The following is a 22473-nucleotide window of genomic DNA, read 5'->3' as shown; positions in this document are numbered from 1 at the left end:
AGCAACAATAGATGCATGTGCATCACTGCACATGCCTAGGTGTACCCACTCGATTATAGTCAAGCCTTGTGACCTCTGCCCGGGACGACATCCAGGGACCTCATGTTGTAAGATCGAGAGCAGAGGGGCCAAAGATTGCCAATTCTTGGATCATTTTACAAAACATCAAACTCTGAATGGGGCGGTATGCCGACTTGGTTTTAGATGAATCGTCACAATGAAATTGAAATCGATTTCATTCTTATTTAAGATGACAAATGGTGTATGACTACGGTTGTTGTGTCCAAAATACGCAGAGATTAATCCAATTACTGTTAAATTTTTTTGGCAAATAATATGATGAGAGCTGAAGGATTGTTTTCAATAGTTGGCAATACATCCAAGGGATTTAATCAGCATCGGAGAACCAGCTCATACTAAATGCAGATAGCATGTGGGGTTTGGTATTAAGGTCACATTTTCAATTATGAAAACACAAAGACATATTGATTTTTTTTTCCTCTTTTCATTTTTGAAAGATTCATACTTGTTTGAAAACTGATTCTGTGATTTGGGTCAGTGTTTCTTTTACAACTGGTCACTCAGGAAGAAATGGTTTAATCCTCAATTTGAAATTCATCCCTACACAAAATACACCCATGGTTCCTGGTTTTGTTAAGAACACAATTGTTGCGGAATCAAAAGGTTTAATGACTTCAGGGCATCCATCTTCCTACAACAAGGGAGACAACACAGTTCAAACCCTAAGCTCTGGACACATTGCACACTACTGTGATGACACCAGGTGTTCCTTGTGAGCTTGTCCTACACTCTGGACACATTGCATGCTGCAGTGATGACACCAGGTGTTCGTGGTGAGCTTGTCCTGCACTCTGGACACATTGCATGTTGCAGTGATGACACCAGGTGTTCGTGGTGAGCTTGTCCTGCACTCTGGACACATTGCATGTTGCAGTGAAGACACCAGGTGTTTGTGGTGAGCTTGTCCCACACTCTGGACATATTGCATGCTGCAGTGATGACACCAGGTGTTCCTGGTGAGCTTGTCCAACACTCTGGACACATTGCATGCTGTAGTGATGACACCAGGTGTTCATGGTGATCTTGTCCTACACTCTGGACACATTGCATGCTGCAGTGATGACACCAGGTGTTCGTGGTGAGCTTGTCCCATACTCTGGACACATTGCATGCTGCAGTGATGACACCAGGTGTTTGTGGTGAGCTTGTCCTACACTCTGGACACATTGCATGCTGCAGTGAAGACACCAGGTGTTCGTGGTGAGCTTGTCCTACACTCTGGACACATTGCATGTTGCAGTGATGACACCAGGTGTTCGTGGTGAGCTTGTCCCACACTCTGGACACATTGCATGCTGCAGTGATGACACCAGGTGTTTGTGGTGAGCTTATCCTACACTCTGGACACATTGCATGCTGCAGTGATGACACCAGGTGTTTGTGGTGAGCTTGTCCTACACTCTGGACACATTGCATGCTGCAGTGATGACACCAGGTGTTCGTGGTGAGGTTGTTCCACACTCTGGACACATTGCATGCTGCAGTGATGACACCAGGTGTTTGTGGTGAGCTTATCCTACACTCTGGACACATTGCATGCTGCAGTGATGACACCAGGTGTTTGTGGTGAGCTTGTCCTACACTCTGGACACATTGCATGCTGCAGTGATGACACCAGGTGTTCGTGGTGAGGTTGTTCCACACTCTGGACACATTGCATGCTGCAGTGAAGACACCAGGTGTTTGTGGTGAGCTTGTCCTACACTCTGGACACATTGCATGCTGCAGTGGTGACACCAGGTGTTTGTGGTGAGGTTGTCCTACACTCTGGACACATTGCATGCTGCAGTGATGACACCAGGTGTTTGTGGTGAGCTTGTCCTACACTCTGGACACATTGCATGCTGCAGTGATGACACCAGGTGTTTGTGGTGAGCTTGTCCTACACTCTGGACACATTGCATGCTGCAGTGATGACACCAGGTGTTTGTGGTGAGCTTGTCCTACACTCTGGACACATTGCATGCTGCAGTGATGACACCAGGTGTTTGTGGTGAGCTTGTCCTACACTCTGGACACATTGCATGCTGCAGTGATGACACCAGGTGTTCGTGGTGAGGTTGTTCCACACTCTGGACACATTGCATGCTGCAGTGAAGACACCAGGTGTTTGTGGTGAGCTTGTCCTACACTCTGGACACATTGCATGCTGCAGTGGTGACACCAGGTGTTTGTGGTGAGGTTGTCCTACACTCTGGACACATTGCATGCTGCAGTGATGACACCAGGTGTTTGTGGTGAGCTTGTCCTACACTCTGGACACATTGCACGCTGCAGTGGTGACACCAGGTGTTTGTGGTGAGCTTGTCCTACACTCTGGACACATTGCATGCTGCAGTGAAGACACCAGGTGTTTGTGGTGAGTTTGTCCTACACTCTGGACACATTGCATGCTGCAGTGGTGACACCAGGTGTTTGTGGTGAGGTTGTCCTACACTCTGGACACATTGCATGCTGCAGTGATGACACCAGGTGTTTGTGGTGAGCTTGTCCTACACTCTGGACACATTGCATGCTGCAGTGATGACACCAGGTGTTTGTGGTGAGCTTGTCCTACACTCTGGACACATTGCATGCTGCAGTGATGACACCAGGTGTTCGTGGTGAGGTTGTTCCACACTCTGGACACATTGCATGCTGCAGTGAAGACACCAGGTGTTTGTGGTGAGCTTGTCCTACACTCTGGACACATTGCATGCTGCAGTGGTGACACCAGGTGTTTGTGGTGAGGTTGTCCTACACTCTGGACACATTGCATGCTGCAGTGATGACACCAGGTGTTTGTGGTGAGCTTGTCCTACACTCTGGACACATTGCACGCTGCAGTGGTGACACCAGGTGTTTGTGGTGAGCTTGTCCTACACTCTGGACACATTGCATGCTGCAGTGAAGACACCAGGTGTTTGTGGTGAGTTTGTCCTACACTCTGGACACATTGCATGCTGCAGTGGTGACACCAGGTGTTTGTGGTGAGGTTGTCCTACACTCTGGACACATTGTAAGCTGCAGTGATGACACCAGGTGTTCGTGGTGAGGTTGTTCCACGCTCTGGACACATTGGTGTCCATGATGAAGGACAAATGTGGCCTACCATCAGCAAATACTGCAATGAGTGATTAAATGAATTTAGATAAAATCACCTAATAAGAAACATCATCAGCCAGAATCTGGAATTCTAACCCATGACCCTAGGACTACGCCTAATGGAAAAACATCTGCACAGCAAACCAAGGCACCTTACAGATGACTGAGCCAACCATGCCACAAAAACATATTACTGGGGTGACACCAGGTGTTCCTGACAAAGATGAACATGTCCAGCGTTTCATACACGACCTCCAGTTGTACATGTGTGCGTGCTGTCATATAGCTGGAATATTGCCGGGTGCGGCGTTAAACAACAAACGTGTTTGTGAACTTCTATTGTATATGTGTGACCTCCAGTTGTACATGTGTGTGACCTCCAGTCGTACATGTGTGTGACCTCCAGTTGTACATGTGTGTGACCTCTAGTTGTACATGTATGTGACCTCCAGTTGTACATGTGTGTGACCTCTAGTTGTACATGTATGTGACCTCCAGTTGTACATGTGTGTGACCTCCAGTTGTACATGTGTGTGACCTCCAGTTGTACATGTGTGTGACCTCCAGTTGTACATGTGTGTGTGTGCACAACCTCCAGTTGTACATGTGTGTGTGCACAACCTCCAGTTGTACATGTGTGTGTGTGCACGACCTCCAGTTGTACATGTGTGTGTGCACAACCTCCAGTTGTACATGTGTGTGTGTGCACGACCTCCAGTTTTACATGTGTGTGTGCACAACCTCCAGTTGTACATGTGTGTGCACGACCTCCAGTTGTACATGTGTGTGTGTGCAACCTCCAGTTGTACATGTGTGTGTGTGCACAACCTCCAGTTGTACATGTGTGTGTGTGCATGACCTCCAGTTGTACATGTGTGTGTGTGCATGACCTCCAGTTGTACATGTGTGTGTGTGCACAACCTCCAGTTGTACATGTGTGTGTGTGCAACCTCCAGTTGTACATGTGTGTGTGTGCATGACCTCCAGTTGTACATGTGTGTGTGTGCACGACCTCCAGTTGTATGTGTGTGTGCACGACCTCCAGTTGTACATGTGTGTGTGTGCATGACCTCCAGTTGTACATGTGTGTGTGTGCATGACCTCCAGTTGTACATGTGTATGCATGACCTCCAGTTGTACATGTGTGTGTGTGCACGACCTCCAGTTGTACATGTGTGTGTGCATGACCTCCAGTTGTACATGTGTGTGTGTGCACAACCTCCAGTTGTACATGTGTGTGCATGACCTCCAGTTTTACATGTGTGTGTGTGCATGACCTCCAGATGTACATTGGTGTGGTTATAAACCTGACTCACTCACTCACTCAACAACATGGCTGCCCCACCGCCCCTCACAATCAGATGAGGGGAGTTAATTGATACTCAACTGGTCTGACTCAAATCAAATAAATCTTAGTTTCTATCCCGAACATAACTCCTTTGTCCCTCCAACAATGTCAGAGCTAAAGATGATATTAATACTGGGAAACAAGACCCATTTCAGGATATTCTTTCCAGAAATCTTGAAGTCTAATTAAATATTACTCATTCCCATTAAATTGAAATCCTGAAGTCTGGTGACATTTCCCTTTTTATGAGAGATTTGCCACTGTGGTTTTAGAGCATTTTCTTCATAAAGTAACTATTTTTGCGAAATTGCATATTTGAAGTTCCCTTTTAGCTGTTGAATACCCGACGAGGTGGTAATTTGTTTTGAACGTTAATGCTGTTCGTTAAATACGGCCAAACAATTTCGATAAATGTGATCGTAAAACACATTTGGTAAAGTGAGGTAGGGAGGTGAAAGTAGTTTGGAACGAAGGGAATATTTACGATATGTCCGTCAAAGTGTAATAATCACGTAAGTCATGCATCACTAGATCTCACACTTTGATATTAATACGCAAGTGTTTTATTGTTTATATTACGCAGCTCATAAAAATAGTGCACTCTACGACCAAAGTTTTCAGGGAAGAAATGATGAAATGGAGCGAAAAAAGGAAATTATTTGCTAACGCTATTGTACAACACTAATTTTGTTTCGAGTTTAGCCAAGTCATAGCTCTGACAGATGGGATCATAAATATCAACTGTAAAAGGGAGAGCCATTTAGAATTAGGCAACAATATTTTGGTATTAATTAGCTTCCAGCCTTCATGTATCATTAAACCTATAGCAGAGGACAGCTTAGTCGTATCTTATGAACGCTTTTTCGGTTTGCGCATGGTATTGTGGGAAAGATATGAGCGCGATGGTGTTGATCGGAGAATAGGTCAGTGGTTTACGAGTCAATAAATCCATCGGCTTACACGATGTGGCAAAATGATGTTGTATGATGTAGAGGTATGAGAGGAAAGACGACACGCTGCTTCGTCCGGAATTTGATCAACAACATATCAATCCTCACACTCTATACCATTACCGAAACTAATGTTCCACTACGGAATTAAGCCCATTTATTGATGTCATAAGCAATGACTGAGTTGGATATCTTTCTATTGAGATTGATATGTGTATCATTAAACATTATCGTGTGATTTAGGCAGATCTGGCTAGGTTCCAATCAAGTAAAACTTCAATGAAGATGATGACCAAAAATTTAAGAAAATTCATAAATCTGAAATTAAAAGCTCTCTCACCATCATGATCTCATATTAATTTTTTTTAAACAAACTTGCAACCGTTTTAGTTCACAGTGAGGCATTGATGTTAGAATATCTCCTTTGTGCAATACTGACTGAAGTCAAATGTTAATAATTTTTTATAAAACATCCAAATATCAACATCGAATGGCAAAATAGAAAAGAAAAAAACTCACAGAAATATATATCAAAATCACTATTGACATTTTGTTGTCCTTGGAAATTTATTCTTAATGCCATAAAATATTAACTTCAGATTTTCATCCAAGCCTACCTCAATACCAAACACCTCACATCATCTTGGTGTTGCCATGTATCCACAGATGAAGATGTTATTTAATATGTTCCTTGAGTAATGAAAGACATGGTCCTACCAAACACTCACGATTCAGGGGCATCACATCGGTTAATAAGTGTAAGTACACAGGAGCCTTGATTAGTTGGTTCAAAAAGAAACATATCTAAAAACGTAATTCTAAAAATAAAATGTCTCCCGCTTCACATTGAAATAAAATTGGATCAGTTAGTAGTTATGGTTTTCAACCACTTTTAGCAATATTCCAACAATATCACTGTGGGGGGACACCAGAAATGGGTTTCACACATTGTACCCACGTGGGAATCGAACCGGGTCTTCAGCATAATGAGCTAACACTTTAACCATTGGACTGCCCCAACACCCACTTAAAATTGGATGAAAGTAATGATTAATTTAATGTGGCATAACCACAAGATATATAGAGGAGGCTGCTTTAGAATCTATTGAGCTGAAGCCTCTTTGTTGATGCACTTCTCACTGTCAGACCTAGTGTAAACAAGAGTATCAAAGTTAAAGGATGCTAATATCATTAAAATATTATTTAATGTATCACAGATTCTGATACTTGTACTCAGAATATTTGAGTAAGTATTTAAACCCAATGCATTGTAAAAGAATGCTGTGTTCATCTTCTGTTGCAAATATGCAACCAAGGTGTCTTTATAAAGGCTTAATGTTTGTTCAAAAAAATTCGGCTCTAGGTTTGAAATTATGGTGTGTTCTGAAGCCCTACAGATAAAAGAGATTTCATGGGGACAAATACAGAAACAGGAAAACATTGTCTGGATGTGCCTGCCATAGGAAAAACGATTTAACGTTCATTTCAGTCGTGACGGATAAATTTAGCAGCTTTCACACTACATTCAATTTGTTCAGGGTTTATGACAAAAAAATAAGATTGCTATCAGCTCTAGTTGATATTGGTTTCATCGCCATCACAAACCTCCGGTAAATTAGGGGCAAATAACTCTGCTCTCTCCTCCTAAATATCAACCCCACAAGTTTAATAGTAGCCATCCACTAAATTAGAATCAATTTAATTCTGTGCGATTTGGACCAAGTTCGTAAAAGCTGACCGCGATAGTAAATCTGTGATGTTTAATTGATTCACAGGGACAATATCACAAATAATGTCATGTTTTCAATACCAGAAGGCTAGTTATTAATCTATCATGCCTCCATTTTATTTTTCTGTAATAAAGTTTTAGATAGAGAGAGAAAACGCTTTCAGATGAATAATTTCAACATAGAGAAATAGAAAACACTTCATGTTGGGAATAAAAAAGGATTTATCATCTCCGTGGTGTTGGACGTGATTAAAAGCCAAAAAAGGTCCGCAAAAATTTGAAAACTAATTTTTGGCATGTCTGGAATTTTTTTACGCGTAGTAAATTTTCCAAGACCTTCAAATGTAGGAATGACAATTACACCTTGAATATTCTGGAATAAATCTCTGCCTTATTCATGATAAAATTCAATTGGATTTTCAAATGTTGATTTATCCAGCAAATATTTATACCCTTAAAAAATTAAGGAAATGAAACTTCACTCTAAAAATGTTTAACATTATTTGAAGAGCATTAGAATGAATATGAATAAAATAAATCATATGTAATAACATAAATGTCTAGTTATCTCCTCAAAGCCAAGATTATTTTGATGTTGTTAGTAGAGAAACTGCATATTTGTCTGATAACGTAGTTTCTACATCATACAAATTTTTTAACAAAACATGCGTAAGTGAGTTCAGAAAATAGCTGATGCCGATACTTGATATGGAAGTATCAGAGTGAGTGAGTGAGTGAGTGTGGTTTTACGCCGCTTTTAGCAATATTCCAGCATTATCACGGCAGGGGACACCAGAAATGGGCTTCACACATTGTACCCATGCCGGGAATCGAACCCCGGTCTTCGGCGTGACGAGCGAACGCTTTAACCACAAGGCTACCTGACCACCCCCGAAGTATCAGAACACACAAGATACATTGTGGTCTGTGGTTGGATGGGAAGTGCGAGGTTGAGTTTACTCAACACTTCTATTTTACTCAGCAATATTCCAGCCATGTCACAGCAGTGAACGCTAAGAACTGGTTTCACACACTACACTTGCCAGAGTCAAACCCAGTCAACACATTACCCATAAGGCCACCTCACCTCATGGGCATAAAGATGGACAGCAGCTCATGGAGAACTGGTAACACTTAGACCCTGCTCCAAAAAGTGATCTTAGCACTAAGACTATTGTGACCGGACTATCCAATGCTATAACAGACTTCAACAGTTGAAGCGCTAAGATCACTTTGTGGAAATGGGCCCTGTACTGCTGCTATACATTGAGGAAGGCATCAGGCGTTCCCTAAACCATGTCTCCTGACAGACTCAATGAAATTGTAACTCAAATCCATACCATGATAAAGTTAGTGCATTATTTGTCATCAAACACTATTTCCACAGGTAAAAACACCATCACAGATTAACAAATAACAATCAAAACTTTCTTAAAAAATATTTACAAAACAACCTTAGCACTACGACTGTCGTAAGTCTATGTATGGGAGTTACGATCATCTTAGCGCTAAGATTGCTTTGCACAAAGGCACCCTGATCATTGATGACCAACACACGTACCCATCCATTAGGCACTGTAGCTGTGCACCACCTCCAAACCTCAGGGCCACGTTCCTCAAAGTGATCTTGGCAGGACGATGATCATAAGCCAATGTGAAAATATGGGACTTACGATCATCTTAGCGCTAAGATTGCTTTGCACAAAGGCACCCTGATCATTGATGATCAACACCAGTACCCATCCATTAGGCACTGTAGCTGTGAACCACCTCCAAATACCAGGGCCCCGTTCCTCAAAGTGATCTAGGCGCGACGATGATCGTAAGCCAATGTTAAAATATGGGACTTACGATCATCTAAGCGCTAAGATTGCTCTGCACAAAAAGCACCCTGATCATTGATGATCAACACCAGTACCCATCCATTAGGCACTGTAGCTGTGCACCACCTCCAAATACCAGGGCCCCGTTCCTCAAATCAATCTAGGCGCGACGATGATCGTAAGACAATGTAAAAATATGGGACTTACAATCACCTTAGCGCTAAGATCGATTTGAGGAACGGGTCCCTGCTTGCCTGTACCACATCACGGCAAAAACCATGACAATTTATTCTGCATGTTTACATGAAATAAGAGCCAGTTCTCAATGGCAAGAGCTTTTCTCATTGCTTTAATACATGCTTGATCCAAATGTACACTGACCTGAACTTGTTAAATCAATGTTCACACAATTAGAACTAGATAAATATATTCCAAAAGTTCATGAAAATCAATAAGTATATAATATCAATCGGAGAGTGGTTCATAATTTATCAACTTCTAAAACTTACATTTGTGAATTATACGTTTGTATGCAATATTTTCAAATAAATAAGATTTTCTCAGATCATGTAAACATGCCACTGTATATTTTGTAAAAATAATTACATAATGTTAAACTAAAACACATGATAATGCGTGCAAGTAGTGAAATCTTCCAAACCCAAACAATCTCTCACCAGGTGTTATTGAAATAAACAAAGTTTCAAAATTAGGCAACATTACCTCCAAATATTCATCTACAAATTTTTTGCAGTATCGAGCCATGACCTGTGGAAGTTAAACACTCAAATTTGAAATTTAGCATTGTGAATATTCACAGAACTAATTAGCAGTCAATGTTCAACACACACAAAAGTGTGCTCCAGCCTGCAAGAACACAAACCTTCAACTCGGCCTTCTGGATCAGTGACCTAGCTGGCATCAATTTTGTTCAAAAATACATATATCAGGAATTTTAATGAATATCATGAAAAAAACTAATGAATATCATTATGATCAAAACAGTAAAGAATGATATAAAAAATTTATTTGCATGACTTCATCAGACAAAAGGTGTTCACTGGTGCTGTACTAAATCTGATTTCTATATTTCTGAACCAATGAGTCTTTCCAAACACGTTTCTAGAATTACAATCTAAAACAGTCACTGAAAAAATAAACAGTATCAATGAAATGATTGTCTCTTGCTATCTTTTTCTCTTTGTTAAAATTACCAATGCAGAGCATCAAACATACATGAAAGAGCAAGACATTGGTTGGAGCGATGCCAGTCAGCACTATCACAGCTGTAAGATCTGTGAAAAAAGTCTGCAAGACGACCTAGTGGTTGAAAGTGTGAGCACTCATCCACCTGTCAAGTCACATGGCCTTGTGCATGGTTACCCGTCCAGTAATATCCATATTTAGATGTCATTGTGGCAACACAGTTTCCAATCTTACATACATAGGGAAAGGATACCTATTCTGCCCCTGAATCCCGAGAGGTGATAAAGGAAAGTATTTCTTGTTTCTCATGATATAATGTAGGAGTGGATCAGATCATAGGGAAATAAGTTGCTGAAGGAATGCTTTCAAATTAACAGGCACTAGACATGGTCCGCACTGCCTTTTGGGGGAACGGGAGTCTTCCCTAATCATCTATTCAGGACTAGACATGCTCAGCACTGCTTAACACCATTGTGGAACAGGCAGTCTTCCCTGGTCACCCATCCAGGACTAGAGGCGCTAAGCACTGCTTAACACCATTGTGGCACAGGCAGTCTTCCATGATCACCCATCCTAGACTAAAGGTGCTTAGCACTGCTTAACACCATTGTGGCACAGGCAGTCTTCCCTGGTCACCTATCCAGAACTAAACATGCTCAGCACTGCTTAACACCATCGTGGCACAGGCAGTCTTCCCTGGTCACCCATCCAGGACTAGAGGCGCTCAGCACTGCTTAACACCATCGTGGCACAGGCAGTCTTCCATGATCACCCATCCAGGACTAGAGGCGCTCAGCACTGCTTAACACCATCGTGGCACAGGCAGTCTTCCATGATCACCCATCCAGGACTAGAGGCGCTCAGCACTGCTTAACACCATCGTTGCACAGGCAGTCTTCCCTGGTCACCTATCCAGGACTAGACATGCTCAGCACTGCTTAACACCATCATGGCACAGGCAGTCTTCCGTGGTCACCTATCCAGGACTAGACATGCTCAGTACTGCTTAACACCATCATAGCACAGGCAGTCTTCCCTGGTCACCTATACAGGACTAGACATGCTCAGCACTGCTTATGTTATATACATATATTGAATACCTTATATACCCTCCCACAACACACATTCCTGCTTTTCAAGATTCTAAGAGAATATTTTATGATAAACGGATAAGTTTGGAATTTGACAATTTTAACAAATATTATATTTGTTGACGCAAGAACAACATTACATCACTTTGACTTTTTGATGGCATGTTTTGAGTTGATCAATTGGAGCCAATTCCAAAACTGCTGCATTTGATTTTTACATTATCAGGTTGCCCCAAGTCAACATGTACAGACTGTTTGAGGCTGAGATACAGTTCGGGGGCAATCATGCAAACAACGTTAAACAGGAGCTAAGTCATCTCAAATTTACAATTTGTTAGAAACTAGAATTGTTCGAAAACTGTTATCAGTTCATGTTTCGAGTCTGTTAGTAACTGTTTCATGTTCCGAATGTGAAAAATATCTTTCAAAAGCATTTCATAATGGACCTATGCTTGAGGGAGTCATGCATTTAGTAATGGCAAACCAAAGATAGGGAATTGTGGGTGATTGATTTCATTGGTTGTCAAAGGTCACATGATCACATTAACACTATTTGAAAAATAAACATTCAAGTTTAAAATCGTGCAGGATCAACGAGTCATGCGGATGAATGTCATTTGCAAATCATGTGCTAACAATTATAAAACTAAAACAACAAAGGTGGAGTTCAAACAGGAAAATAATCAAAGCAAAACTTAAAACAGCCGATTCAAAAATAATCAATTTCACACTCATGAACAGAGGACATCGAAAGCATAGTGTTACACCAAAACAAACCTGGAGTTTTCGCCGTAGTCTTTGCTGGTGAAAGAAAAGTAACTTGTCACATTTTGCCTCACGAGTAGAAACTACAAAGTTTTTAACATCTGAGAAAGTAGTTCTTCACAAAACATACTACTCTTCCCTCCATAAATGTCATTTTCTTCCCAATTGCAACATAAGGGAGATAACTCCATTCACAAGGCTCTAAAGTTCACATCTCCTAGAATTTTATATAAATAACCCTGTTGTTCTGCTAGGCATTTACAGTTTGCTGTTGTAAGTATGGCCCTCTATCATGACCTTGAAGTACACTTGCAACCAGTTAAACCTTAAAGTTGTACAGAATATGTCATCACATACAACCAACAAATTGCAGCTAACGGCAACATAACTTGCTACATTGTGCTTGTCTTGTATGACATGATATGATAATGGCAACATTCTAGTTGTGATATTCCTGGAATTACCTTCAGTTTGGAGATGCCCTCTTGTGTGGACTCTGGTCCATTCAGCTCCTTCACCAAGGATGACCCAAGATACTACAAACACCAGATCACAGTGTTAGTCCAAATGTGAGCAGTGATGCAACAATTTACTTCCGGGCCTAAACCTTGTTCGACAATTACAAGTTTCTTATCATCAGGATATATTTTGACACAATATTTTGTCTGATATATATATTAATGAAAATGCGAACTTACCAAATGTTTTAAAGTGGATCACTAGTCAAAGTCTTAATGCTGAAATTTCTGGTGTCCCCCGCCGTGATATTGCGGGAATATTGCTAAAAGCGGCTTAAAACCATACTCACTCACTCACTCATTTAATGCTGGAACTACTCTCCTAACAATGGTAAGTACCGAGTTCCATGTATTCCATGACCATGCAACAAAGACACATGTGACAGAGTGTATTGTTACCATGGTTACAGTCCTGACATTCCATCAGCACTTAGATTTCATCAGGGCTGGGATGATACACCGATGATCCGATAAGTATCACGATACCTTGGTCACGATACATGCATGTGCTCTTATCTGTGGTACGTAAGCCATCTTTTTCAAATAAAGGAAGGCCAAATACCTGGCACACTAACGATTTACAGTTGGCAGTGTCAAATATGGCACAAATAAATAATTTCACTACGAGTTAGTGTTTGGTGTAACAGTGAATAAAAAAACATTAAAGTTAGAATCAATATATTTTACTTAATGTGCGACTGTAATCGCTACTTGTATCGAGCAGCAAAAAATTGGGATCCACCGATGCATCAGTGTATCATCCCACTAATAGAATTCATCCCATATCATAACACTAGATCCCCATTTGTCTGAAATAAATAGTTCTGTCAATTTAATATACTGGATGATCAAAGTTATAGAGCTAAGAAGTATGCATGACACACACCAGAGATTATCTAGAAGACTATCAGACACCGCAGCCTGAATCAACACAACAGAGATTGTCTACCGATATGTTTGGACTGTTATAGGCAGCCACCAAGTGTTTACGCCTTGCCTAATGAGGCTGACATTATTGTGCTGTTAGAAGCAAGACTTTTTCTACCCATATGTTTTGAAACCTCTACTGGTCAGCGATATTCCCCAAATTCGACCTCCACATACTTATCCTTAATACTATGTACTATGGATTTTGCGATATATATACAGGTAATACATTTTCGGAAAATTAGCTCGAATAGATTTTAGAATGGTATTATGGGGTCGAAATGACAGACAGATGTGAATGTGGATCATCGCATTGTTTGATTTTAATTTTTACGTGAATAAGTCACGTGACATCGCATCTTTCCTAAAGTTGTATTTCAGCAAGGTGATCATATGGTGGGTTATTTAGTATTTCCTCACAAGAGTCCGTCTTGTTCGTAAGTTTCGGATAAATGTTTCTTTTTTCTAATGAAAAGGAGCAAAAGTAAAATGAGATGTGATCACGTGTGCGCTATAACGGGGAGTTGGCGATAATTGGTCCTTTGCGATAGCTGATCCCTCGCCAGTAGCCTTGACATGAAAGGTGAAATTCTTCTTGCTGACGTGAGTCGGGTACACCCACCTGAGCAGTGTAGTTACAGCATCCCTTGATGAGGATCTCGGGGCGGTGGCGCCACTGTCGGACTGACCCCGTCGTATGGGCCAGGTGGGGTGGGCGGATATGTATTGTGCTGTCACGGATATGCTGGCCCTGAAATACACACACACACGTATAGAGCATTACCTTAACATTACAGTGATACTGGGCCAAAATACACACACTCAAACTGCAGTTACTTTAAACTTACAGGGACACTAGGCCTATTGGCAGTCTCAATAAATGAGATGCTAGTCCCTTAAACATGACTTTGTCAGCTCGTTTATATTTAATGATATGTATCAATTTAGCAATTTCACATATGATTGTAATTACAAAGTATGGGACTAGATATGCAACTGGCCAGACCAATTAAAGTTTTAGTCACTGACAAGTGATGTTTGTTTGTTTGTTTGTTTGTTTAACATTTCACTCAGCAATATTCCACCTATATGACGACAATCTGTAAATAATCAGGTCTGCACCAGATAATCCAGTGATTGACATCATGAGCATCGATCAAAGATATTGGGATACAATCATATGCATCAACCAAATCAGCAAGTCTGACCACCTGATCCCGTTAGGTGCCTTTTATGACAAGAATTGGTTTCTGAAGACCAATTCTAACCTGGATATTCATGGGGGCTCGTCTGTCAAGGTGAAGGGGAACCACATAACATATTATAATGTGGGTAATGTTTACAAGAACAGATGGACAGATATTCCTTACTTGACTGAGACCATCGTTGCCAGTTCCGAACATGAGCAATGGATTCTGGGAAGGTTCTGGCACATCTGGGTCATCAACTGCGGTTGACTTGACGCCTGTATAGTCTTTATAGAGATCAATGTGATCAAACGGAGATATGACCTCCACACCTTGTGTCATGGTCTTCTTAATGATGTTCTGTAACAGAGAGGCAGGCGGTGAACACAAAACACATAATTCACAGATAGAAATGTCAGGGCACTTGTAAACATGTTTAGGCATTGGAATAAACGTTTACCAACTGGAGATGAGGTAAAATGGGGTTTAACGTCGCGTCCAAGATTATTGCACTTTTACGTGCTTGTGTGTGTGGCTGCTTGTACTCGTCCGGACTGATGCCAATTTATAGTGCTAGCCCACTGAGAAACCATGCCGCAGTTTAACATGAATACCCCACTCAGACACAATATACTGACTCCGAGCCGACCAGTCTTTGTTTCAGCCCCTTAATGCCAAGCACCAAAAAGGGTAACAACAAGTACCATCTTTTAACGTCTTCTGGTATGACAGGGCCAGAGATCGAACCCCGGGGCTTCCGCTCTCCGGGCAGACGCTCTGCCACTAGACCACGGAGGCGGTCTGTACCAACCAGAAGAAGAATTTTGATCCATCATCTATCTTGGTGAATGTCACTTCATCCATGCTAGATAATAATCACTTGTAATCTTTGACAGTTAGCACCCTTCCTTTTCATTGAGACTGAAAGTACGCTTTTTCATTGCTGAATACCCAAATATAATTATTTAATAATACTGTGCATTAAGAGTGTTCACATGTTCCTCTTGTTTATTGTCATTTTTTATACAAAAACATTGAGCAGTTTGAAGGATTATTATTTTCGCAAAACAGATGGTTATTGTACTTAGCATAAAGTCACACATACTAAATGAAATTGTGCAAACATCATTTTACTACAAAAAAGGCAGACAAAAAAACAGAAGAAAACACTTCTACTATGAGTGGGCCCTCTGGTGTATGAACCTTCATTTGTCTAGGGCCTAACATTGCATGAACGTCGGAGGTGTTAAGTGTGTTCAACAAATCCCCTCTTGAAACACATGGGGGATACTGGTAACAAAGCAATCTTAGCGCTAAGGTTATCATACCTCCCACACCATAACATAGACTTACGACAGTCGTAGCGCTATAGTTACGATCATCTTAGTACTACAACTGTCGTAAGTCTATGTTAAAGTAGGGGAGTTACGATCATCTTAGTACTACCATCGTTGTAAGGTTCGGAGCCTGTACGGCAAGGAGATGGTGACTTACAGGACTACTTGAAGAGTTGATCCGCTCCGGGGCAGGGCGGTCTCCTAATGACGCTAGTATTCGCTTCCTATGCCCTATAGATGTTATATCTAATACCTGAAACATAAAACAACTTAGATGTATCACATGTACCAGCAATTGTGATTCTGTCAACATCTGGACCCCTAGTTGATGTTGATGATGTGAAATCATCTTCCTTTATTTTGACACAACAGAGGTAACTACGTCCTATGTCTGATCACAAAATGCTCAATTCTTTATTTGTATGTTGTTCAATGCTTCACTCAGCAATGTTCCAGCAGTATGATAGAGGCTGTAAATAATCGGGACTGGACCAGACAATCCCGTGATTGATATTGGGGTATTGTGACAGACAGTCAACACTGTTTGTTTGTTTGTTTAATGCCACACTCAGCAATATTCCAGCCCTGACAGTGGACTGCATATAAACAAAGTCTGTGATTAACATCATGAGCATCGATCCACGCAATTGGGATACGATGACTTGCATCAACCAAGTCAGCGAGCCTGACCACCCAATCCCGTTAGTCGCCTTTTATGACAAGCATAGTTGCCTTTTACGGCAAGCATTGGTTACTGAAGACCGATACTAACCCAGATCTTCACGGGTTTCAACCACGTCACCAAGCCTAACCACTCCATCAATGAAATCGCCTCGAACAACAAGCTCAGGTTGGTGGGGTTCACAGACTCCAGAATATTTCATGGACGTGTAACTATACATAGGAACATGATGTCTGAAGAATGAAAATGGTGATTTCAGGACTGAGTCTACTTTAATTTCCTGGTCAATGATGCACACATAAAATCCCAGCAACACCGACATACTTACACTTGTTAATTCTAACTCCCACACTTTGACAACACGCTCCATGGTGTCGTATCTATGATTAGTGAATGTATCTAAATACTGTTCCAACCGCAATGACTTCAGCCATTCTTCAACTGATGGAGGAAGCTTAGCTTGATCTGAAAAGAGCGCTTACAGTGAGGAGCAAGTCAAGAAATAGATACATGAACTCTACCGCCCTACATCACCACCTGCTTGACAAGGCAAGAGGAGTTACCTCCACTCAGGGATGTCTGGAAACAGTTGTGTATGTCCACAGACACCACTATAACGATGGGCTTTTACAAACCAAGAATTTGGAGAATTGGACCCAGAAATCTGATATCTTAAAAAATGGTTGAACCGTTAATTCTATCCCATTTCAGTGGATATCATTCTATGTTTCATCCATATTTACATGAGGCAAGATTTACGCTTACAGAAATTAATATTATGAAGCTTATAACGACAACATTGTCTGAATTATTTCATTTGGTATGATCAAGTATCATAACAATGGTTGGTTGGTTGGTTTGTTGTTTAACGCCGCACTCAGCAATATTCCAGATATATGATGGTGGTCTGTAAATAATTGAGTCTAGACCAGAAAATCCAGTGATTGATATCATGAGCATTGATCCACGCAATTGGGATCGAAGACATGCATCAACCAAGTCAGCAAGCCTGATCACCCGATCCCGTCAGTCGCCTCTTACGACAAGCATAGTCGCCTTTTACGGCAAGCATGGGTTGCTGAAGACCTATTCTACCCGGATCTTCATGGGTCACACATAGAGAGGACTTCACATGAGATTTGCAAAGACAATAATTAGCTGCAAGAACTCATTATATCACTAGCCCTTACAAGACGCTTACAGCGAATTGTGATTCAGTAGTTGGAGGTAAAACTTAATGATTTTGCATTTTGGTTGGTCAACATCTGAGACCTGCATCTCTTCAGACTATCCTCCAAAATTAAACTGACCTGCCGTGATATAAATGGAATTCAATTACCTGATGCATTAAACTCACTCACTCACTCACTCACTGCACTGTCACACATAATTGAAGACAACATCATCAACAGTTCATGATGTCACAAACAATCTCATGTGATGTCATTCCAACATAGGCAAACTGAGCTTGTGTCTCCAAATTGAATCAGGAGACACCCATTTTTCCACATGTTTCAGAAAAAAGACTGTGGGTAAAAAATATATAGAACAACCAAATCACAACTCGGAGAAAGTATGTTTCTGTGTTTTACAACGTTGATAGTCACTTGCCAAAGCCCGGGACTTACAAAATGACTTCCCCCTGGGCATAATCCATAACTGCTTATTAAATTGGTTATTTTCTATAGGGTTATGTGTGGGCCTGGGTGATGATCTTACCTCTCAGTGACCTACCTATTGGTTCTAGTTTAGGTAAGGAAACGGCTGCCTTCAGCAGCTTTGTCCGGTGCTCTGTGTCTGTGATGCCGATGCTCTCAAGGTCCTGCTCCTCCATCACCTTGCCCCCCTGGAACACAAGGCGAGGTTTACAACACAATACTCACACCACAGAGCAGTGTCATACAACACAATACTCACACCACAGAGCAGTGTCATACAACACAATACTCACACCACAGAGCAGTGTCATACAACACAATACTCACACCACAGTGCTACTACTACTACTGTTACAGCTACTTTCATGGTTACTTCAACAACTACTCACAAGGAAGTCTGTATCGTCAAAGCCATTAGCAACCAGTGTGTTCTCGTACTGTCCCAGGCCCAGCATCTCCAGCCACTCCCCGACACTCTGTATCTTGTTGGAGGCTGGAACACGCCACAGGTCACATGTCACATCAGGTCACATCAGGTCACATCAGGTCACATCATGTCACACGACACATCACACATAACATTAAACCATAACACAAAGGATTGTCACATTACATAACATTATTTGTCTACTGTTTAATTTCATAGATGTTAAATTTTGAAAATATTTTTAAAATTCTAGATATTTACCATCTTAGGTCATGTTGACATATAACACCAATGGACAAAGACCTCTCAAAAGACTGAGTACCCTCTTGGTATATAGAACAGACTAGTGTGACACACTGATTTCATTTGTGGAGAAGATGTACACTAAGATTACTACATCCCTTATAAATGTAACACATCATCTAGAATGGATGGATGGATGAGTGAGTGAGTATGGTTTTACGGCGCTTTTAGCAATATTCCAGCAATATCACGGCGGGGGACACCACAAATGGGCTTCACACATTGTACCCATGTCAGGAATCGAACCCGGGTCGTGACGAGTAAATGCTTTAACCACTAGGCTACCCGACCGCCCCTGGATGGATGGATGGATGGATGGATGGATGGGTAGGGATGAATGAATGAATGAATGAATGAATGAATGAATGAATGAATGAATGAATGAATGAATTGAGCAAGCATGGTATCAGATTTATCATTTCTGAATTGGAGCAAGTTGTGCCCATGTTGAGACTACTGTGCTACTTTCCTATCAACTCGATTTATCTTTTGAAAGGTCTTACATATAACAACCAAAACCAATAAAACTTAAGAGAACATACAAATAAATGACAGAAGTGTACAAACATACTTTCATCCTCATAATCCGAAACTATTCCAGGTGATAGAAAACAATTTGATTAGTAAACAACATTAAGGATGTGTAAATTGATACTTTAAAGGTAATGTTTCCCTAAATATATTGATATACCAGTAGAGATGATATTTCACAAATCATTTAATTATCATTATACAATGTCTTCATCTTCTTCTGTTCTTCCACATATTTTCTTAAGTTCAGAATTTTTCCAAAATGTTAAATTTCAATCAGGGCATGTACTTGTAAGGGAGACCCAATACACCAATCGCAACATATTTCAAGAAGATAATTTTCTTTAAGAAAGATAAAGTTCCCTTCTGAAACTAGCATGCACCTAGAGAGGGACTACACAAGTGGCTACATGATACTTGTACACTGACCAGTATCACAAACATCCAGACTCGTGACCATACCCTGCGCTTAGCAATCATTCTGAAAAAACCTTCACGGCCAATATGTCACCAGTGACATGTGAAACCTGACCTCTTCTTTTCATATGGTTTCAAATATGCCACTACATTTGATTCCCAAAAGATAATAATACACTTGAAATTGAGAAAAATATATTTTTTCATATCTAGATATTCTTTCCTGGCATCACTGCCTTACTGGTTAATCCATGTAGTTTCTGTTCCCATAACCCAATCAAATCTCCCGAGCATTATAAGCAATAATTACTCGACTTTTAAATAAGGTTTACTTCCTTCTTTAATTTCAAGTTGTGAATTATTTCATTATTATTTAATTACAGAATTTATTTTTGATCAAGAAAGGATGATTCACTTTTTTTATAAATTCCCCTGATAAACATCTCATATAAAAGATAAGGCACCAATATTAATTAGCAAACACCATGAAAACCAAAACTCAAAGTCAAACCAGGAGTCAAACGAAAATCAAACCACCATGACGACATGCTTGAGTCATGCACATAACGATGTATGAAAATGGAGTAATGAACATACGTTTTTGAGATTTGGGCGCGAGGTGTGTACCTGCCAATAACCGTGCAAAGTCCGCCTCGTACTCGCGTACAAACACGGACTCTCTGGCCATGCCCACCCCGAACTCAGCCAACGTGGCGGCGATCTAGAACAGCACAAGGCGGGTCAAGAGAGATGGGAGCATGTGGGGAAAGAGAAACAAGAGATTAAGGGAAAGACAAGAGAAAGAGTTAGTTCTGTCTCCTCGTAAACCTGTCCTAGTTCGTCAGATAACTCCTAGAAAAAGAATAATAATGGGAAATGTCTTGTTTATAGCACTGAACACCCCAGTAGGCATCAAGTCTGATCAAGTCCGTCACAGACAACTCATATTCTGAAATGTCTTTTAGAATAATAATAGTGAGTAAGTGAGTGAGTATGGTTTTATGCCGCTTTTGGCAATATTCCAGCAATATCATGGAGGGGGACTCCAGAAATGGGCATCACACTTTGAGTCCATGTTGGGAGTCGAACCCGAGCCCATGGCTTGACAAGTGAATGTTTTAACCACTTACCGCCCACTAACCACTCTATACTTACCACCCCAAGAAAAATTATAAAATTTGTCCATTAAAGAACAATATAGATCATTTGTCCAGTCACCAGTAACAAGTTGTTACATTTAGGTCAAATATTTTTCTTCTTCTTTTTTGTTCATTTTGTGATGGTTTTCATGAAAACATTCACCTCGAAAAACAAAATGATTTAAAATCATAAGCTTTAGAATTTACACTTGAGTAAATCACATTCAATACAGAAATAAAAAAATAGACCCAAGATATATTTATTGTCACGTTCAAAGCTTTTTGTTTCTGTACCACGTCATAAAAGGGTTAAATTCTTAATCTTTCTAGAAACTGTGAATTTTATTGATGCTTCAGATCTTCCTTAAGTCAGAGTTACCCCCCTTTGACTAGAGACAGGAAGAGAGAGTCAGTCCGTATTTATATCAGCTGAGATCATTATTCCAGCATGACTAATTTGCTAAATATGCAATCACATGCGAGGTATCATTCACACTAAGATCATATTCATTATGCACACAAAGAAAGATAGCTAGATCTAGAAATTCAAAATGCATTAATAGAGACAGCTCATCAAATATGCCATATATTCTGGAAAAAAATATGAGATTAATCGTGCATAGCTGTCATCCATGGGCTATCTATCATGCAGACTGTAACATGGATTAATAATTTCCGTTATTTATTTCATGCAGCGGGCAGTTGCCATGGATATTCATCCAATACGCTTCCTTGTACCTCTCTCGGAGAGGAGTTTCTCCATGTGGGCCTCAAATATTGTGAAATCGGCATAGAGGCTGAAACGCCCCCCATAACTGGACACGATCGCTGCTATCTGAAGATTGAAAATGTACCCACAAATCTCAATCATTTCCATCACTCCCATGCTTGTCAGCTTTATATCAAATAATTGCTTCACTTTTTAACCAATGGCTGTGTGAGAGGGCAGTTATCGCCGACTGACCTAAATTCAAGTCTTCAAATTGACCGTCTTTACAGATTATGTAAATGATAAATTATAACCACCTTGAACAGTCTTCACTATAGTCTGCATCAAACTAGTCATGAACAAGAATTTGATTGTATGACTTGTGAACGAAAAGTGAATATTGATTTAAATTTTTTCAAACTGGAACCTCTCTTGAGGATAACTGCTGCACATGGTCGACAGAAAGTACAAAGAAATTCACTTTAAATCTTAAAACGATTATCGCATACACTTCTTACATATATATGATAAAAGGCAGCTGCAACTGAAAATGCATATCTG

General features: G+C 40.6%; 1 protein-coding gene across 7 annotated transcripts in view; it reads right to left on the bottom strand.

Annotated features, from left to right (window-relative positions):
- The window catches only part of LOC139462188 (ankyrin repeat and SAM domain-containing protein 1A-like), a 195586-nt gene that overhangs the window by 30293 nt on the left and 142820 nt on the right, over positions 1-22473 (bottom strand). For 2 of the 7 annotated variants that reach the window (XM_071243743.1, XM_071243750.1), the window contains 9 exons: positions 20662-20785; positions 18776-18879; positions 18448-18574; positions 17057-17193; positions 16204-16299; positions 14893-15069; positions 14145-14273; positions 12542-12613; positions 12090-12113 (listed from right to left, as the gene is read on the bottom strand). In XM_071243743.1, coding sequence (XP_071099844.1) covers positions 12090-12113; positions 12542-12613; positions 14145-14273; positions 14893-15069; positions 16204-16299; positions 17057-17193; positions 18448-18574; positions 18776-18879; positions 20662-20785 — 990 coding nt within the window. Of the gene's footprint in view, positions 1-12089; positions 12114-12541; positions 12614-14144; positions 14274-14892; positions 15070-16203; positions 16300-17056; positions 17194-18447; positions 18575-18775; positions 18880-19687; positions 19709-20661; positions 20786-21941; positions 22039-22473 lie in introns of all 7 variants that reach the window. The other 5 variants (XM_071243744.1, XM_071243747.1, XM_071243745.1 and 2 more) reach the window with 5 other exon arrangements.

The sequence above is a fragment of the Haliotis cracherodii genome, unplaced genomic scaffold (assembly GCF_022045235.1).
Source record: "Haliotis cracherodii isolate W230 unplaced genomic scaffold, xgHalCrac1.p SCAF_15, whole genome shotgun sequence".
Lineage (NCBI taxonomy): Eukaryota > Metazoa > Mollusca > Gastropoda > Lepetellida > Haliotidae > Haliotis > Haliotis cracherodii.
The sequence above is the reverse complement of the archived record's forward strand: the minus strand, read 5'-3'. Positions and strand labels throughout refer to the sequence as shown.